At 41.7% G+C, this 14,290-nt stretch overlaps 1 protein-coding gene across 3 annotated transcripts in view; it reads left to right on the forward strand.

The window, feature by feature from the left end:
* KCNG2 (potassium voltage-gated channel modifier subfamily G member 2) overlaps nt 1-14,290 on the forward strand; it is a 55,818-nt gene that overhangs the window by 19,116 nt on the left and 22,412 nt on the right. The window contains exons 1-2 of one of the 3 annotated variants that reach the window (XM_042839876.1): nt 5,679-6,077; nt 10,017-10,834. In XM_042839876.1, coding sequence (XP_042695810.1) covers nt 10,091-10,834 — 744 coding nt within the window. In that variant the 5' untranslated portion in view covers nt 5,679-6,077; nt 10,017-10,090. Of the gene's footprint in view, nt 1-5,678; nt 6,078-8,839; nt 9,115-10,016; nt 10,835-14,290 lie in introns of those variants that run through there. The other 2 variants (XM_042839877.1, XM_042839875.1) reach the window with 2 other exon arrangements.

The following is a 14,290-nucleotide window of genomic DNA, read 5'->3' on the forward strand; positions in this document are numbered from 1 at the left end:
CTTGTGATTCTTGTGATTCTTGTGATTCTTGTGATTCTTGTGATTCTTGTGATTCTTTTCCTTATGGACTGTAATCTGACAGATCCTGTCTACTTGGAGTCATTTGAATTTGCTTCCAGCTCCACAAATGGCAGAAATGCTTTCTGAAGAGTTTGTGTCTCTTTCTCCTGTTTGAAAAAGGGCCACAAAGATGATCAAAGGGCTAGAAGACCTCTCCTGTGAGGAAAGACTGAACAGGCTAGGTCTTTTCACTCTAGAGAAGGCCTAAGAGGGACCTCATCACAGGAGTTAAAAAGAGCTCCTGAAAGAAGGTGAAGGCTCTGTCTTTGCAAGGAACCATACAGAGAAGGTAACGGGCAGCGAGTACAATTTGCACTGGGAGAGGTTTTGTGCAGATGTAGAAAAGAAGTTTTACAGTGAGAACTATCAGTCACTAGAATAACCTCTCGAGGGGCATGGTGAAATCCCCCTCACCGATGATTTTCAGGATGCCCAACTAGAGACACTAGATCTCATCTAGTGTTCCTTTTCCCACGAAAGGATGGACTTCATGATCTTTTGAGATCTCTTTCAACCTGAACTGTTGTGTGATTCTACTCCCTTTGTAAAACGAATTATGAAGCTTCCTGCTCTTTTGAACAAAACCTGGAGGAGTGAAGGGCTTGCCGTTTCACATCATGTTCTCTTTCTGCCTAAGTATATTTTGGTCTTCTTGGGACTTTTGGGAAGTTGTGGATGCCCCATCTCTAGAGATGTTTAAGACCAGGTTGTGTGGGGCCCTGGCCAGCAAAATCTAGTTGGTGGCCCATGGAAGGGGGTTGGAACTACATGATTTTTAAGATCCCTTTCATCCCAAATCATTCTATGATGGTGTGATTCTATGACTGCCAACTGCTGTGCAGTTGAAAGGTGCAAATAGCTTCACAGAAACAATAAATAAATTCTGGTTTAGGGCGCTGAAAGTGTGTGGAAGTGCACAAAATGTTATTTTATGCTACTGAGGAAAAGGTGAGGATCTCATACTTCCAGGTAGCTAGACAGACCAAGTCTCTGATTTCTTAAAGATTTCACGGAAGTAATAATTTCAGTGTACAGCTCTGGCAAGTGCAGTAGCACTAGATAACTCACAATCTGCCTAATAGAGACAAATGGCTATGGGTGCACGTCAGATTCGAGTTGAGTCAAGTTAATTTAATTTGTTCATTTTACAAATTGAATTGTTTCAGCTAATTACATAGCGTGGAAAAAATGTGACGAGGGTGCTAAGACAAGAAAACTTCCTTTTTGCCTCTACTAAGTTAATGAAGCTATTAATGAAAATGTGCATTCAGAGTATGGCAACAGTGTCCATCTCATACTGAACTTTGCTGTTACACTTCCTGTTATCATTTTTTTTGTTGTTTTTTTTTGGGTTGCCAGATGCAGCCTCTCACCACAGCCCCTTATTACTCTGGGGAAGCTCTCCTTAGCCATTCTGCTCCAGTACTACACAAGGAGCCTGTCTTTATCAGTTAGATGAGGACATCTCAGCTAGGTCTTACAGTCCCCCTGCCGTCTGTAATTCTGATAAACCAATAAAAAGAAAATGTTCCAAGTTCTACTTCTTGGACCGTGGCCTGTTCTAGGTGGGTTTATGAAGTTATAGATATTGAAGTTCATTGTCAATACATACAAAAATATGACAAATTCAACTATTTGAGTTACATGGAAATTACCCTGTGTGAAATTACCCTGTCCCCCCTGTGGAATATCCTTTAGTAGTTTATAGTATTTTTACTCTGTCCTAATTTTCATTTGTGGTTTTTTTTTTTTACTTGAATTTTTTGAAAGTAAAGCCAGCAACATCTATGGTAATGTAAATGTCTTTGTGATTTTTGAAATCTAGGTTTATTCAAATGCTCCTTTTTGCACTGATGCCTGTATTTCAGCAACTTTGCTAAAGAATGCTTTAGCTGCTTCTGATGTTACCATCCCACTTTTATTCCTTCTGAAATACTTTTTATGACATAAAAGTAGGAAAGCAACAGGCAGAGTTCAGACCCCTATCGTACATGGAGGAGTACAAACATGCAGTAAGATTGTTCTTGCTTAGAAAACTTGAAACAAAAACTTGAAAAGAAATGTGACACAAATACTGTCTTTACTGTATAATGATACTTCAGCATAGAGTGGGGAGCTGAGTTTGGAAGACTTGGATCAGTACTGCTGTCATTGACTTCTTCCTAATTTTGTGTCCAAGTCACAGTCTCTTACTGACCTTCCTTACTGCATATGTTTTGGTATGTTATTTGATCTTCTTGAACACATGTAGAACAGTTACTTTAGCAAGGGAATTTGAACGTAGACATAATACTGTTGCCCGAGGTAGTCTAATGCAGCTTTTATGAATGCTCTGTTATCATGGAAAAGTATCAGACCATGCAAAAATGCTCGATGAGGACAGACTTTGAAGCTAATCCACTGAATTAGAAGTCTACTTTTTGCTAAGCATGTCTGTTTTATTGTTTCCGTATGTTAGTTGTCTCCTTTTCTTTTCTTTTTAAAATTTCTGTATTGCATCCCATCTGTTCTGTATTCTCTAAGCCTCTGGGGCAGGTGCTGTTGTCTCTTTATGTTTCCACTGTGCCTGGGAGGAACTTCAGGTTCTACCAGAATGTAGTAAGTACAAAAGTAAAGTGGACCTCCTGAATGTTTAACTCTGTGTTAACTCTAACGGCACCGAATGTAAGGTCAATTGCATGTTTAAGTTTTACTACTAAAATAATTGTGTACATTGTAAATTATGAATAATGTCACAGTAAGCTGTGGGAATTGCTTTGGAAGTAGGCAGCAATGTCAGCTTCCAATATGTCCCTGACTGAAAATGGCTGAGCGCTGCAGGGTGGATTCACTGAATCAAGTCTCCTTGGACTTGAGAGAAAACATTTTGTGTTCACCCTAATCTATATTTCATGTAAATGACTTTAAATTATGACACAATAACCTATGCTCTGTCAAAGCATGTTTCATTTCAGGTGGAAAATTTTAAAACATTGATTACTAAAAAGCTTCATGGTTTCCTTTTGCTCCCATAGTATGAGTGTAAACCTTCAGAACTTTGTAACTTACAACAAAGGTTAAAAATAGAGTATTTGCAAAATCACAGAATGTCTGAGATGGGGAGGGAGCTCTGGAGCTTATTTACTTTGACCCCCAGTGCTCAAAGACAGGTCAGCTGGAGATTGTATCCAGATGATTTTGAGTCTTCCCAAGGAAGGAGACTACACGACCCCTTTTGGCAACCCTCACAGCACCAGTTTCTTAGTCTTAAGAAAAATACAGGAAATAACAACGATTTCCTATATTTCTATTTGTGCCTCTTGTCCTTTCACTAGACATGACTGAAAGAGTCTGGCTCCATCGTCTTTACCGCCTCCCACTGTGTACTTGTACACAGATAAGATCAACCTGAACCTTCTCTTCTTCAAGCTGAGCAGTTGCAGCTCTCTTAGTCTTTTTCCTTATATGTTGGATGTTCTTAGCTTTTAATCATTTTATGGCCCTTTGGTGGTCTTGCTGCAGGACATCCAAGTCTCACTTATACTAGGGAGGCCAGAATTGAATGTCACTCCACACCAATATCTCACCTCTCTCAACCTGCTGGCAGCAATCTTGCTAACACAGCTGAGGGTGCTGCAAGGGTATGTTGGTGGGTCTTGGCCAGTTTGTATTCCACCGGATCCTCCACTTCATTGTATGCTTTCTAGCTGCTTGGCACTCTACTTGCATAGGGGCATGGGGTTGTTCTTTCCCAGGAGCAGGACTTTACATTTCCCATTTGTTGAACTTCAAGAAGTTACTGTCAGCCCATTTCTCCGTCATGCCCAGGCCTCTCTGAGTGCAACTGATGCCTCAGCAGCTACTTCTGATTTCATTTTGTCTGCAAAATAGGTGAGTATGTTCTCTGTCTCATCACACAAGGTCATTAATGAAGATATCAAAAAGTATTGGACATTACTAGTGACTGCATTCAAGTTGCACTTTTTGCCATTTGGTAACTGCCCTCTGAGCTCAGCAGTTTGAACAGTTTTCAGATCATTTCACTGTCTACTTAATCTAGTTTCTGTTTAGTCAGTTTCTCTCTGGGGATACTGTGGGCATCCCTGTCAAAAGGATTGCTAAAGTCAATATAAAGAGTATTCACTGCTCTCTCCTTGTCCACCAAGCCTGTCATTTTGTCACAGAAGGTTATTAGGTTGGTTAGGCAGATTTCATCAGATTTTCATCACATTTCTGGGGATCAAGGTGAGGCTGACTGCCCCATAGTTTCCCCCATAGTTTCCCCCATAGTTTCCCCCATAGTTTCCCCCATAGTTTCCTCCATAGTTTCCCCCATAGTTTCCCCCATAGTTTTTCCTGCCCTTCTTGAAGACAGGAGTGACATCTACTTTCTTCTAGTACTCAGGTGTGTCTCCTCATTGAAAGATTTTCAAGGGTGGCCTAACAGTGACATCAACCATCTTGCTTGGCATTTGTGATTGTATGCTGTCAGGCTCCATAGGCATGAGTATGTCCAATACAGTCAGTGTTTCCTAGCTGGATATTTCTTCACAAGGGGTAAGTTTTCTGTGTTTCATACTTTCACTTTGGTCTTGACAGCTTGGGATTTCTGTGGGCAGTTCTTAACAGTGAAGACTAAAGTAGATGGATTTAGATTAGGCCATTTCTATTACCACTATGTCTGCTGTGCCATTCAGTCAAAGGCCAGTGTTTTCTCTCATCTTTATTCTGTAGCAGACACAAACAGAATTACAGAACTCTAGGAGTTGGAAGGGACCTCTAGAGATCATCAAGTTCAACTCCCTTGACAAAGCAGGTTTCCTAGACAGATTGCATAGCTAAGCATCCAGGTGGGTCTTGAGTATCTCCAGAGAAGGGAACTGTACTACCTCTGGACAGCCTGTTCCAGTGTTGAGTCGCTATCACAATAAAGAAGTTCTTCCTCTTATTTGTATGGATCTTCCTCTGTTGCAGTTTTTGCCCATTGCCCCTTGTCCCATCACTGCACATCAATGAAAAGAGCTTGGCCCCATTCATTTGACTCCCGCACTTTAGATATTTAAAACAGTGATTTGTTCTCAGTCTTCTCCAGGCAGGTCTCCAGATCTCTCAGCCTTTCCTCATAAGGCAGATGGTCCAGGCCCCTAGTCATCTCTGTAATCCTCTGCTGGACTTCTTCAGTAATCCCCTGTCTGTCTTGAGCGGAGGAGCCCAGAACTAGATATGGCCAGATAGGGCCTCGTCAAGGCAGACGATACGGGGAGGATCACCTCCCTCGACCTGCTGGCCACACTATTTATAGTGCACTCAGGATACCATCAGCTCTCTCAGCTACAGGGGCATACTGCTGGCTCCTGGTCAACTGTTTGTCCACTGGGACACCCAGATCCTTCTCTGCAGAGCTCCTTTCCTGCAGGTCATCTCCTATTCTGTACTGATGCATGCGGTTTTTCCTCCCCACGAGTAAGACTCTGCACTTCTATTTGCTGAACCTTATAGGATTCCTCTCTGCCCAACTCTCCAGCTTGCCCAGGTCTTGTGGAATGGCAGCAGTTCTGGTGTGTCAGCTACTTCTCCCAGCTTCGTATCATCAGCAAACTCACTGTGTGTGGACTCTGTCCTTCCAGCTGTGTTGCTGATGAGAACACTGAACAAGACTGGGCCCAGAACTGACCACTGGGGAACACTGCTCACTATGGGTCTCCAAATGGACTCTGCACCACTGATCACAACCCTCTGAGCTCTGACAGTCAGCCAGTTCTCAATACTGCTTATTGTGCACTCATCTATCCCACTCTTCTTAAGCTTACCTATGAGCATGATATTGAAGACAGTGTCATAAGCGTTGCCGAAGTCAATGCACACAACATCCACAGCTCTCCTTGTCTACACAGCTGGTGATGACGTCAGAGAAGGATGCCAGATTGGTCGAGCATAATTTCCTCTTGGTGTATCCATGCTGACTACCCCTGATAACCATCTTTTCTTCCACTTGCTTGGAGATAGCGTTTGAGACCAGTGAAGACATGCAAAGCCAGGTATGACTTAGATACAAAAATGCTGATAAAACAGGATGCTGAAGAATGTTTGTGAGATGAAAGTTGATGAGGGCAGGCAAAGTGAAAATGCCAAAAGTGGGGAAATAGTCCCCTCTCCATTGAGGGGGAGGCTTTGTGTATTCATTTAAATAGTTCAGTGAAAAATATCTGTATGCTCTATGATCTGTATGCTGTTCATAGTTTGTCTGAACTTGTGTGTGTATGGAGGCACACACTTGCATGCATATGGAGGCCAAAGAAATTATTTCCCAGTGTATAAAAATTGTTTGACTCTGCTTTAAAAAGAAAAGAATCCACAGTTTGTATAACCCACCCTATATGAGATCATGTAACTGAAATATTTATATAGCATTTCTTCCATGGCATTTAAAAATGATGAACAACAAATATCAAGTCAAATTCTGGCGTGTGTCACTGCACAGGGCAGCTTATTCCATTTTATTAGTATTTTAATAGTTCTTCCTGCACCCATGTGTCTGATCAAACAGTATAAATGCCAGATAGATTATAATGTAGCATCACTTCTGGATGCATTGGCTTTTAAAGTAAATCTTGAATAGGATACTTCACAGAGAATTTGCTTTGTCAAATAGTGCTGTTGTGCTCTTTCTGTCTGTTGTAATTTCCATGGAAGTAAATGGGAGGCATTACTTCTGGAGTGCCCTATATTCACAAAATAAAAAGTTAACCGTCTGTAAGTCAGAGAATTTGTAATAAAAAATATGCTTCCAGATTTTCACCTTCAGTTAGCTGCTGCTTGGAAGAAAGAGGGATTACATTCAGAATATTTCTATGAAATGTATCTGGTTCCTTTATGCAACAACCTGCTATGTGGAGTAGAGGAGAAAAGCAAATCCCGGCCTTGATGTCAAAACAATGTAAATTAGTTTTTAAATGTTGACTTGTGTAACAGGCAAGGCATGGAAACAAAAGCACTGCCTGGAGTAGCGATGATGAATATTTCATCTTACTGACAAAGAGCAACAAGAGACTAAATCCTAAAGCAAATGCTGTGCTGACGATGCACTCTCACTATGACAGTAGCGGTATTTGCAGTCCCAGCTGCACTCAAGCCGGTGCTATAAAAGCACTCATTTCTCAAAATACACGTTGCTGCTACTTGTCCTTCCCTGGCCCTTAGTCAGAGGAATGAGCTTCGGTCTGTTGTTTGGCATTGGACAAAATTGGAACAAAATTTTTCGGACCCAGATGAAGCTAGAGGCATTCTGGCATCATTGGCTCTTCTGGAATTGTAACCCTGACAAGAAGTGCAGGTTGGTGTTAGAGCGCACTGCTTTGTATGTAACCCAGCCTTTCTCTACCTTTTTTCAAATATGCAACACAAATGCCTTACGAAAATTGAATGCTTATCTTCAGTGAAACATAGAAGGAAGAATGCCACTGCTATTGCTGCGTGGCTGTGATATTTAGAGGGGGACTCATGGCCTTGAGTAGCAAGCACTCACTACTTGTTGGGGATTGTTTTGATTAAGTCTAATGAGCTGAGAGGTAATGAGTTGATTATGGATTAAGGGAGATGCTTCTCTGTCAGTGTATTCTAATGTGTGCTCTGTCTTTTCCTAGCACCCACTTGTTCAGTATTCTCTGCAGCCTGACATATGAGACTCAAAGGGAATTAGAGAATGTTGCTTCTAAATTACGGAATTACTGCCTTATGGTAACCATCAGAATGAGGACTTCCTTTACACTTTTTCTTCTTTATTTTTTTCAGCTTGCAAGTTTTCCACATTCTATGCTTAAGATTGTTCACCATCACTGCATCCATTCTTTGTCCAGTCTTTCATGTAGTCCTAACACTGACACCAGTTTCTTGTTTCCTACTTACTTTACGTGCTATTACACAGTAGCATTTCAAGACCTATTATTACTGATGATTTGGAGAAACAGGTGTGGGGAACTTAGGTGGAGAGCTCTTTTAAAGGTGAGGAAGCAGGTGAAAAAAAATGTTCAGGAGATGTGTGGATTGTGATGTGGTAAAGGAGGGGTAGGCAGAAAGCACAAACTGAATCCTTGAGTTACACACAGTGCTTAATTTGACAAGGCAGAGTGGAACAGTAGCTTAGACTACTTAGCCCCCTGAGCAAAGCTTCTTGCAAGGAGAATCTTTTGCCTTACATTAAAAAGCTTCCAGTTTCCCTTTTGTCTTGCAGCCTGAGTAGGAGGGTATGGTAAAGTTATGTTCCTAGCTTCTTTATGCCATCCTTTTGAGATTGCAGTCACGCAGAAACACAGAATTGTAGGGGTTGGCAGAGGCCACTGGGGATCAAGTCCAGCCCCCCTACTAAGGCAAGTTCCCTGGATCCTGAGTATCTCCAGAGAAGGAGACTCCACAACCTCTCTGAGCAGCTAGTTCCAGAGCTCCACTACTCTCACAGTTAGAAGTTCCTCCATATGTTTGTATGGAACTTCCTGTGAAGCAGTTTCTACCCACTGCCTCTTGTTCTATTGCTGCAAGCCACTGATAAAAGCATGGAGCCACTGACTCCTGCACTTTAGGTATTTATAATTAGTGATGAGATCCCCTCTCAGTTCCAAGCTGCAGAGTCCCATATCTCTCAGCCTTTCCTTGTGTGGGAGATGTTTCAGACCCCCAATCATTTTAGTGGCCCTTCACTGGACTCTCTAGAAGTTCCCTGTCTTTTTTGAACTGAGGAGTCCAGAACTAAACACAGTACTCCAGATGTGGCCTCACCAGGGCAGAGGAAATGGGGAGGATCACCTCCTCTGACCAGCTGGCCTCACTCTTCTTTATGCACCCAAAATATTGTTGTTTTTCATGGCCAACCTGATATCCACAGTGACACCTAAGACCTTCTCCTCAGAGCTCCTTTCCGGCATGTTATCCCCTGCTGAAACCAACGGGAAAATTATTTCATCCCAATTGTTTGTTCAGAAATGTCTGTCAGGAATAGGGCAGAACAGTCAACACCTTACACCAACCTGTAGCCTAATGTGATCAAGCGGATTCTGCATTATCTGGAACTAAAAGCAGCAGGTGGGTTGCTTCCAGCTCTGCTTCGTTGTGAGGTTCAGTCTCCCATTTTGGAGCTGCTGCCAGGCTGCAGGGCACCCTTTCCACCTCCATCAGACAGAAACACACCAGAATCTCAGGCAGCATCCATGATCCAGAGCATTTCTGTTCCAGATCACCACCTCACTCACAGCTGGGATCTGCACCTCTGTTCAGGAGATGTTATTAGACTTTATGGCTGTTACCTCAACATTGAGAGCACAGCTTTTCTTCTTTTTGGAGAGTGGGACTCTACTGGTAGATGAGCCCAATGCAGCTTTTAATCCACTTTATTGGGCTGCCAGTGGCAAATGGATCTTGGTAGTACATGCTCTGCACTTAAGCACCCAACCTGGTTTGAGTGCTGCCTGCAGATTCTCAACTCCAACGTATTCACTGCAGTTGATGTCTAAGATTGGTATATTTTAAATGGGAATTACCAGCATTACTGCAGTCATATTTCTGATTGTACTGTAGGCATACACTTTATCCTCATGCTTCAGGCATTTTTGTAATTAATAAATAAAGTAGATGGGCCAAAATAATAAAAACTGAAGTTGCTAAAATGAAAATTGCTGTTAATCTAAAAGCCCCAGTTTCTCTTCCCTTAGCACCTGGGATATTGCTTAAACCTCTGGAAAAGACATTTCTGAAAATGATAATACACTGTTTTTTTTCCCCAGTCATTCACTGACTAAACTCTCTAGAAGTAGACATGGCTCCCAACCTTACTGCAGTTTAAGTTCTTAATTTCCACTGGGTACAGAGCGAGTATAGTTCTAAGATAATAGGATAAAAAGTAATGTCATGGAGAAAAGTTTCTTGGGATAGTTTTTTCCTCTAGCAAAGCCCTCATTTTATTGCCGTTTAAAAATTCTGTTTCACAGACCGACTCTCCAATCAAGGTCCAGATGCCTTTCTTTGAGTAGCCTCCCAATGACCTCAGCAAACGTATCAAGAAATGGCATTACTCACTGGGAATGCAGATCCTGCGTTCAGCTCCTACTCCTTCAATAAGCTGGAAAATTTGTGTGAAGTGCAAACCGAGAAAGGATTTTTCTACAGAAAGGCCAAACTTTTGCACCCCAATGAAGACTTGTGCTACTTAGCACGCCTGGATGACCGGACCAGGTTTGTGATCATCAATGTAGGTGGTATTAAATACAAAATTCCTTGGACCACCTTGGAGAACTGCCCTTTGACCAGGCTTGGGAAGCTAAAGTCTTGCAACAATTATGATGAGATCATGAGCATCTGTGATGACTATGATGTTAGCTGCAATGAATTTTTTTTTGACCGTAATCCTAGTGCCTTCAGGACAATCATGACTTTCTTGACAGCTGGGAAGCTGAGACTTCTCAGGGAGATGTGTGCTCTTTCTTTTCAGGAGGAGCTTGTGTACTGGGGGATAGAAGAGGACCACCTGGAGTGGTGCTGTAAAAAGAGATTGCGACAGAAAGAGGAGGAGGCAGCTGAAGCCAGGATGTATGAAGGGGAGATGATGTTTAGTGAAACTACTCAATGTGCCTTCCAGGACAATAACTGGTTGAGTTTGTGCATGAGAAATCTCAGGGATATGGTGGAGAACCCCCACTCAGGGATTCCAGGGAAGATCTTTGCTTGTATTTCAATCTCTTTTGTTGCCATCACTGCAGTCAGCCTCTGTATCAGCACCATGCCAGATGTCAGAGAAGAAGAAGATCGGGTGAGTGCAGCTTTTTTCAGAGTAAAGTATTTTGCCTTGTTGTCTCCTCAGGGAAGGTGACAGGCAAAGCAACCAAGGAGTTTTGGTATTTGATATTCATTTTCACAGGTTGCTCAGAGAAGTTGTGGTTGTGCCATTCCTGCAGGTGTTCAAGGCCAGGTTGGATGGAGCCCTAAACTGACTTAGTGATTGGCAGCTCTGCCCATGGAAGATGGGGTGGAACTATTTGATCTTTGAGGTCTCTTCCAGCCCAAGCCATTCCATGATTCATGCTGTGGAAGGCACAGAAACGTTTATACCTCTTAATCTTCACCAGTTTGCACAGATAGCTTTATCTAATGGATTTATTTTCTGTTATTATTAACAAGATGATAAACTTGCTGCTGTGGTTATAAAAATCAGCTTTGCTTGAGACATAATACTTTGAAGTGTTAAAAGCTAACAGATCCATTTGCCTTAAAAGTACTTTAACATACTGCTTTTAATGAATTCTCAGCACCTGACTGTGTAAAACACATTTAAAAATACTTTGATGCTATAGGCGAGGTAAAGGGCAGGGAAGCTGGGGCAGCAGAAACAGTAAATGTCCCAGTTTTCAGACGTGTGTAGTATTTTCAAATGTGATCTGTGGATGCTTCATGCCCTTGAAAATCAAGTCTATGGATATTATGTTTATTTCAACGAATTTCCTAAGGGTTTAGTGCTTTACTCATAGATCACATTCCTAGGATTAGCTGTATGTAGGCCAATGAGAGCTCATCTGAAGACTGATGGAGAAGGGTGTTTACGTTTTCATTAATATGTGCTAAAATAAGTTTGGGGTGGAAGAGTTGGTGGCGTCTTTTTTTATTACTCAATTATTACTCAATTATTTTTATACTCAGTTATTACTCAAATCTGTCAAAGATGCTGAATATTTGGGCATCTTTTCCAGCTCCATGGTCATTAAGGTGGTTGTGAAATTGACCTACCACCGCAGTACTTCATCCAGTTGAGTTCTGTCTGTTAACTGAATGCTAAGCTCTCCTCACAGAAGATTTTTCCTTGTGTGCTGTCATCCAAGTGCTTGGATGCTCACTGCTGTTAAGAGAGTGGTCATTAACTGACAGGAGACACTTAGTGTTTTGTGCCGTTGAAAGTAAAAAGCATGTTGATGGAATGGATCCAGCAATTCCACAGAATCCCATGCTGCGTTTGACTGAGTGCTTCATGTGCAGTTAAACCCCACTCTCCGTTTGCATGCTCAGGTTAGGTATCAGCTGAGCTGCATGATTTGAATCAAACTTACTCAGTAGCAGCAGTTCACTCCAAGAAAAAAAAGCACATTTGGCATGTTGCTTAACGATTGAGTCATAATAAGGTCTTTGTTTTTAAGGCTTTTTATCATCTCAAATGTGAGGATAGCTAAACCAGGCACAAGTTAAAAGTTATATTGTCCTCATGAATAAGTAATTTTTAAGAATATTATTTCCAAAATGCATGCCTTTTAATCTAATTAACTAGAAGTGCTGCAGTATGCTGGATTTTTAAGCACAAGGGGTGTTCTACTGCTGAAAAGTGGGGTGTATTCAGTGTTTAGGTGTCCCTGGGTTTAAGTGAGGACTGAACAGTTGCTGCCAGAACGATCAGTTAGAGGATGGGTGCCTTATGTTTTTACTAGCTATCTAAACATGAATGGGGACTATCCACTAATAAAATGTCTTGTACAGTAATAAAAAGGATAAAGCAAACATGTTACTGGAGTTCTTGGTAAGCTGGAGCCATTAAAAGCACGTTTTCATACAAGCAAGTACAAAATTATACAGTGAAAATGAACACCAGTTTGCTCTCATGGAAGTGGAAAGTCTAAAAAGCATTTAGAGGAAAAGCAGCTGAAGGTGAGTTCCTACTGCAGTATGAAGTCAGAAGGGTTAATGTAGCCCTTGAGTAGGGAGCAGTTATTAGAAGCCAGAAGATTTTGTGGCTGTATGTGTATATGGCACTGGTGAGACTGACACAGGAATAACGCAGTCAGTTCTTGCGTTCATTTTCTGGTAGCTTTTTCATTTAAAAAACAAAAAAAAAAGTATGTATATTGATAGGAGAAGCTGTGAAAAAACTACATGTTAGACATGGAGAAAATGCCATACAGTGAGGAGCTTAACGTTTTCATTTGTCTGGGTTATCAGAAGGAAGATCGTAGGGTGACCTGATGAAGCACAAAAAGGTTTTTGGGAGGAGTGTGAAAATATGTCAACTAGAAGACCTTCAAAATAAGCAGAGAAGGGATGTGTGATTCAGAGCTGTAACATGATAGTTGCCTATGTTCAGTATTACAGTGATTAATTACTGGCGCAGATGAGGAAGAGAATTAGTGAATCTTGTATTTTTTATGTTTTCAGTTCAAAGGTTGATGCCCTTCTGGTTGTTAGCCATCAGCAGAACACGTTCTACCTAAATCAGAAATAGACTACGAATTTCTCTTCAAGTTGCAAAGGTCAAATGCTTGTGATATAAAGGAGATCAGAATAAATGACCGTTTTTCTGTGCCCTTAGACTCTAAAAGTGCAGAGCTCCTGTAAATAAGCCTTGTTCTCCCCTTTGCATGGAGAACAGTGAGCAGAGTGGAAGTTGTTTTTTGTTGAGACAAAGGTATTTCTGTAGCACGAGGAGTAGGTGAATGATCACTTTTAACATAGCTTATTTGATGTAATGTTCCTTGCCTGCTAACTGGGTCAGTGCAGGTCAGCACTGTATTTGAATTGTAATCAGTTGTACCAGGAGACAAGCACGGTGGCTGATTTTTGTCCTACACAAACAAATGTAAATTACTATGGAGATGTTCTCAGCTTCTGGCAGGTTGGGCAAGAAGTCAGGCATCTCCCATGTGGAATGGCTTGTAGAATCAGACCGAGGCTGCATGTCATCTGTGCATGGTTCAGCAAGCCAAAGTACCTCATCAAATAATAGTTGGAGAGAAGAGAGCTTATACAAATTCAAAGTCATGCTAATCATCCTAAGTGGTGTCCTAAGTACTCTGTGTAAAATCTGTGCCCAGGGATAGCTATTTGGTCTGATTTTGCGGTCTCGTAATTAGAAGAAAATGTATCTGCATTCCTTCCTGCTAAGGAACAAACAAACAGTAAATATTGCTTCAAGGACACGCAGTACTCAGTGTGTACATTTTCCAAGCTGTTTGGTGGAGTTATTGTTATGGTTCTATGTCAGAGCTGTCCTGATGGCACTCTGGTTAACAAGCAGTGGTCTTTTCCCTGAGCTGGCATTTTCTGGAAAGCAAGAGGCTTATATGCCACCCTGTGCCCTGTTACCGCGACAGGGAAAGAGAGGAACCAATGATGAACAAAACATGCTGAAGTACAATTTTTCACACCCTGATCTTACAGTACAATGTGAATGGAGCAGCTGTAACTCCCAGTGATGTTCTGCAGAGGTGCAAGTGACCTCACACAGTTGTAA

Source organism: Centrocercus urophasianus, unplaced genomic scaffold (assembly GCF_019232065.1).
Source record: "Centrocercus urophasianus isolate 14NV4802_14NV808 unplaced genomic scaffold, USGS_Curo_1.0 seq_11, whole genome shotgun sequence".
Taxonomy (NCBI): domain Eukaryota; kingdom Metazoa; phylum Chordata; class Aves; order Galliformes; family Phasianidae; genus Centrocercus; species Centrocercus urophasianus.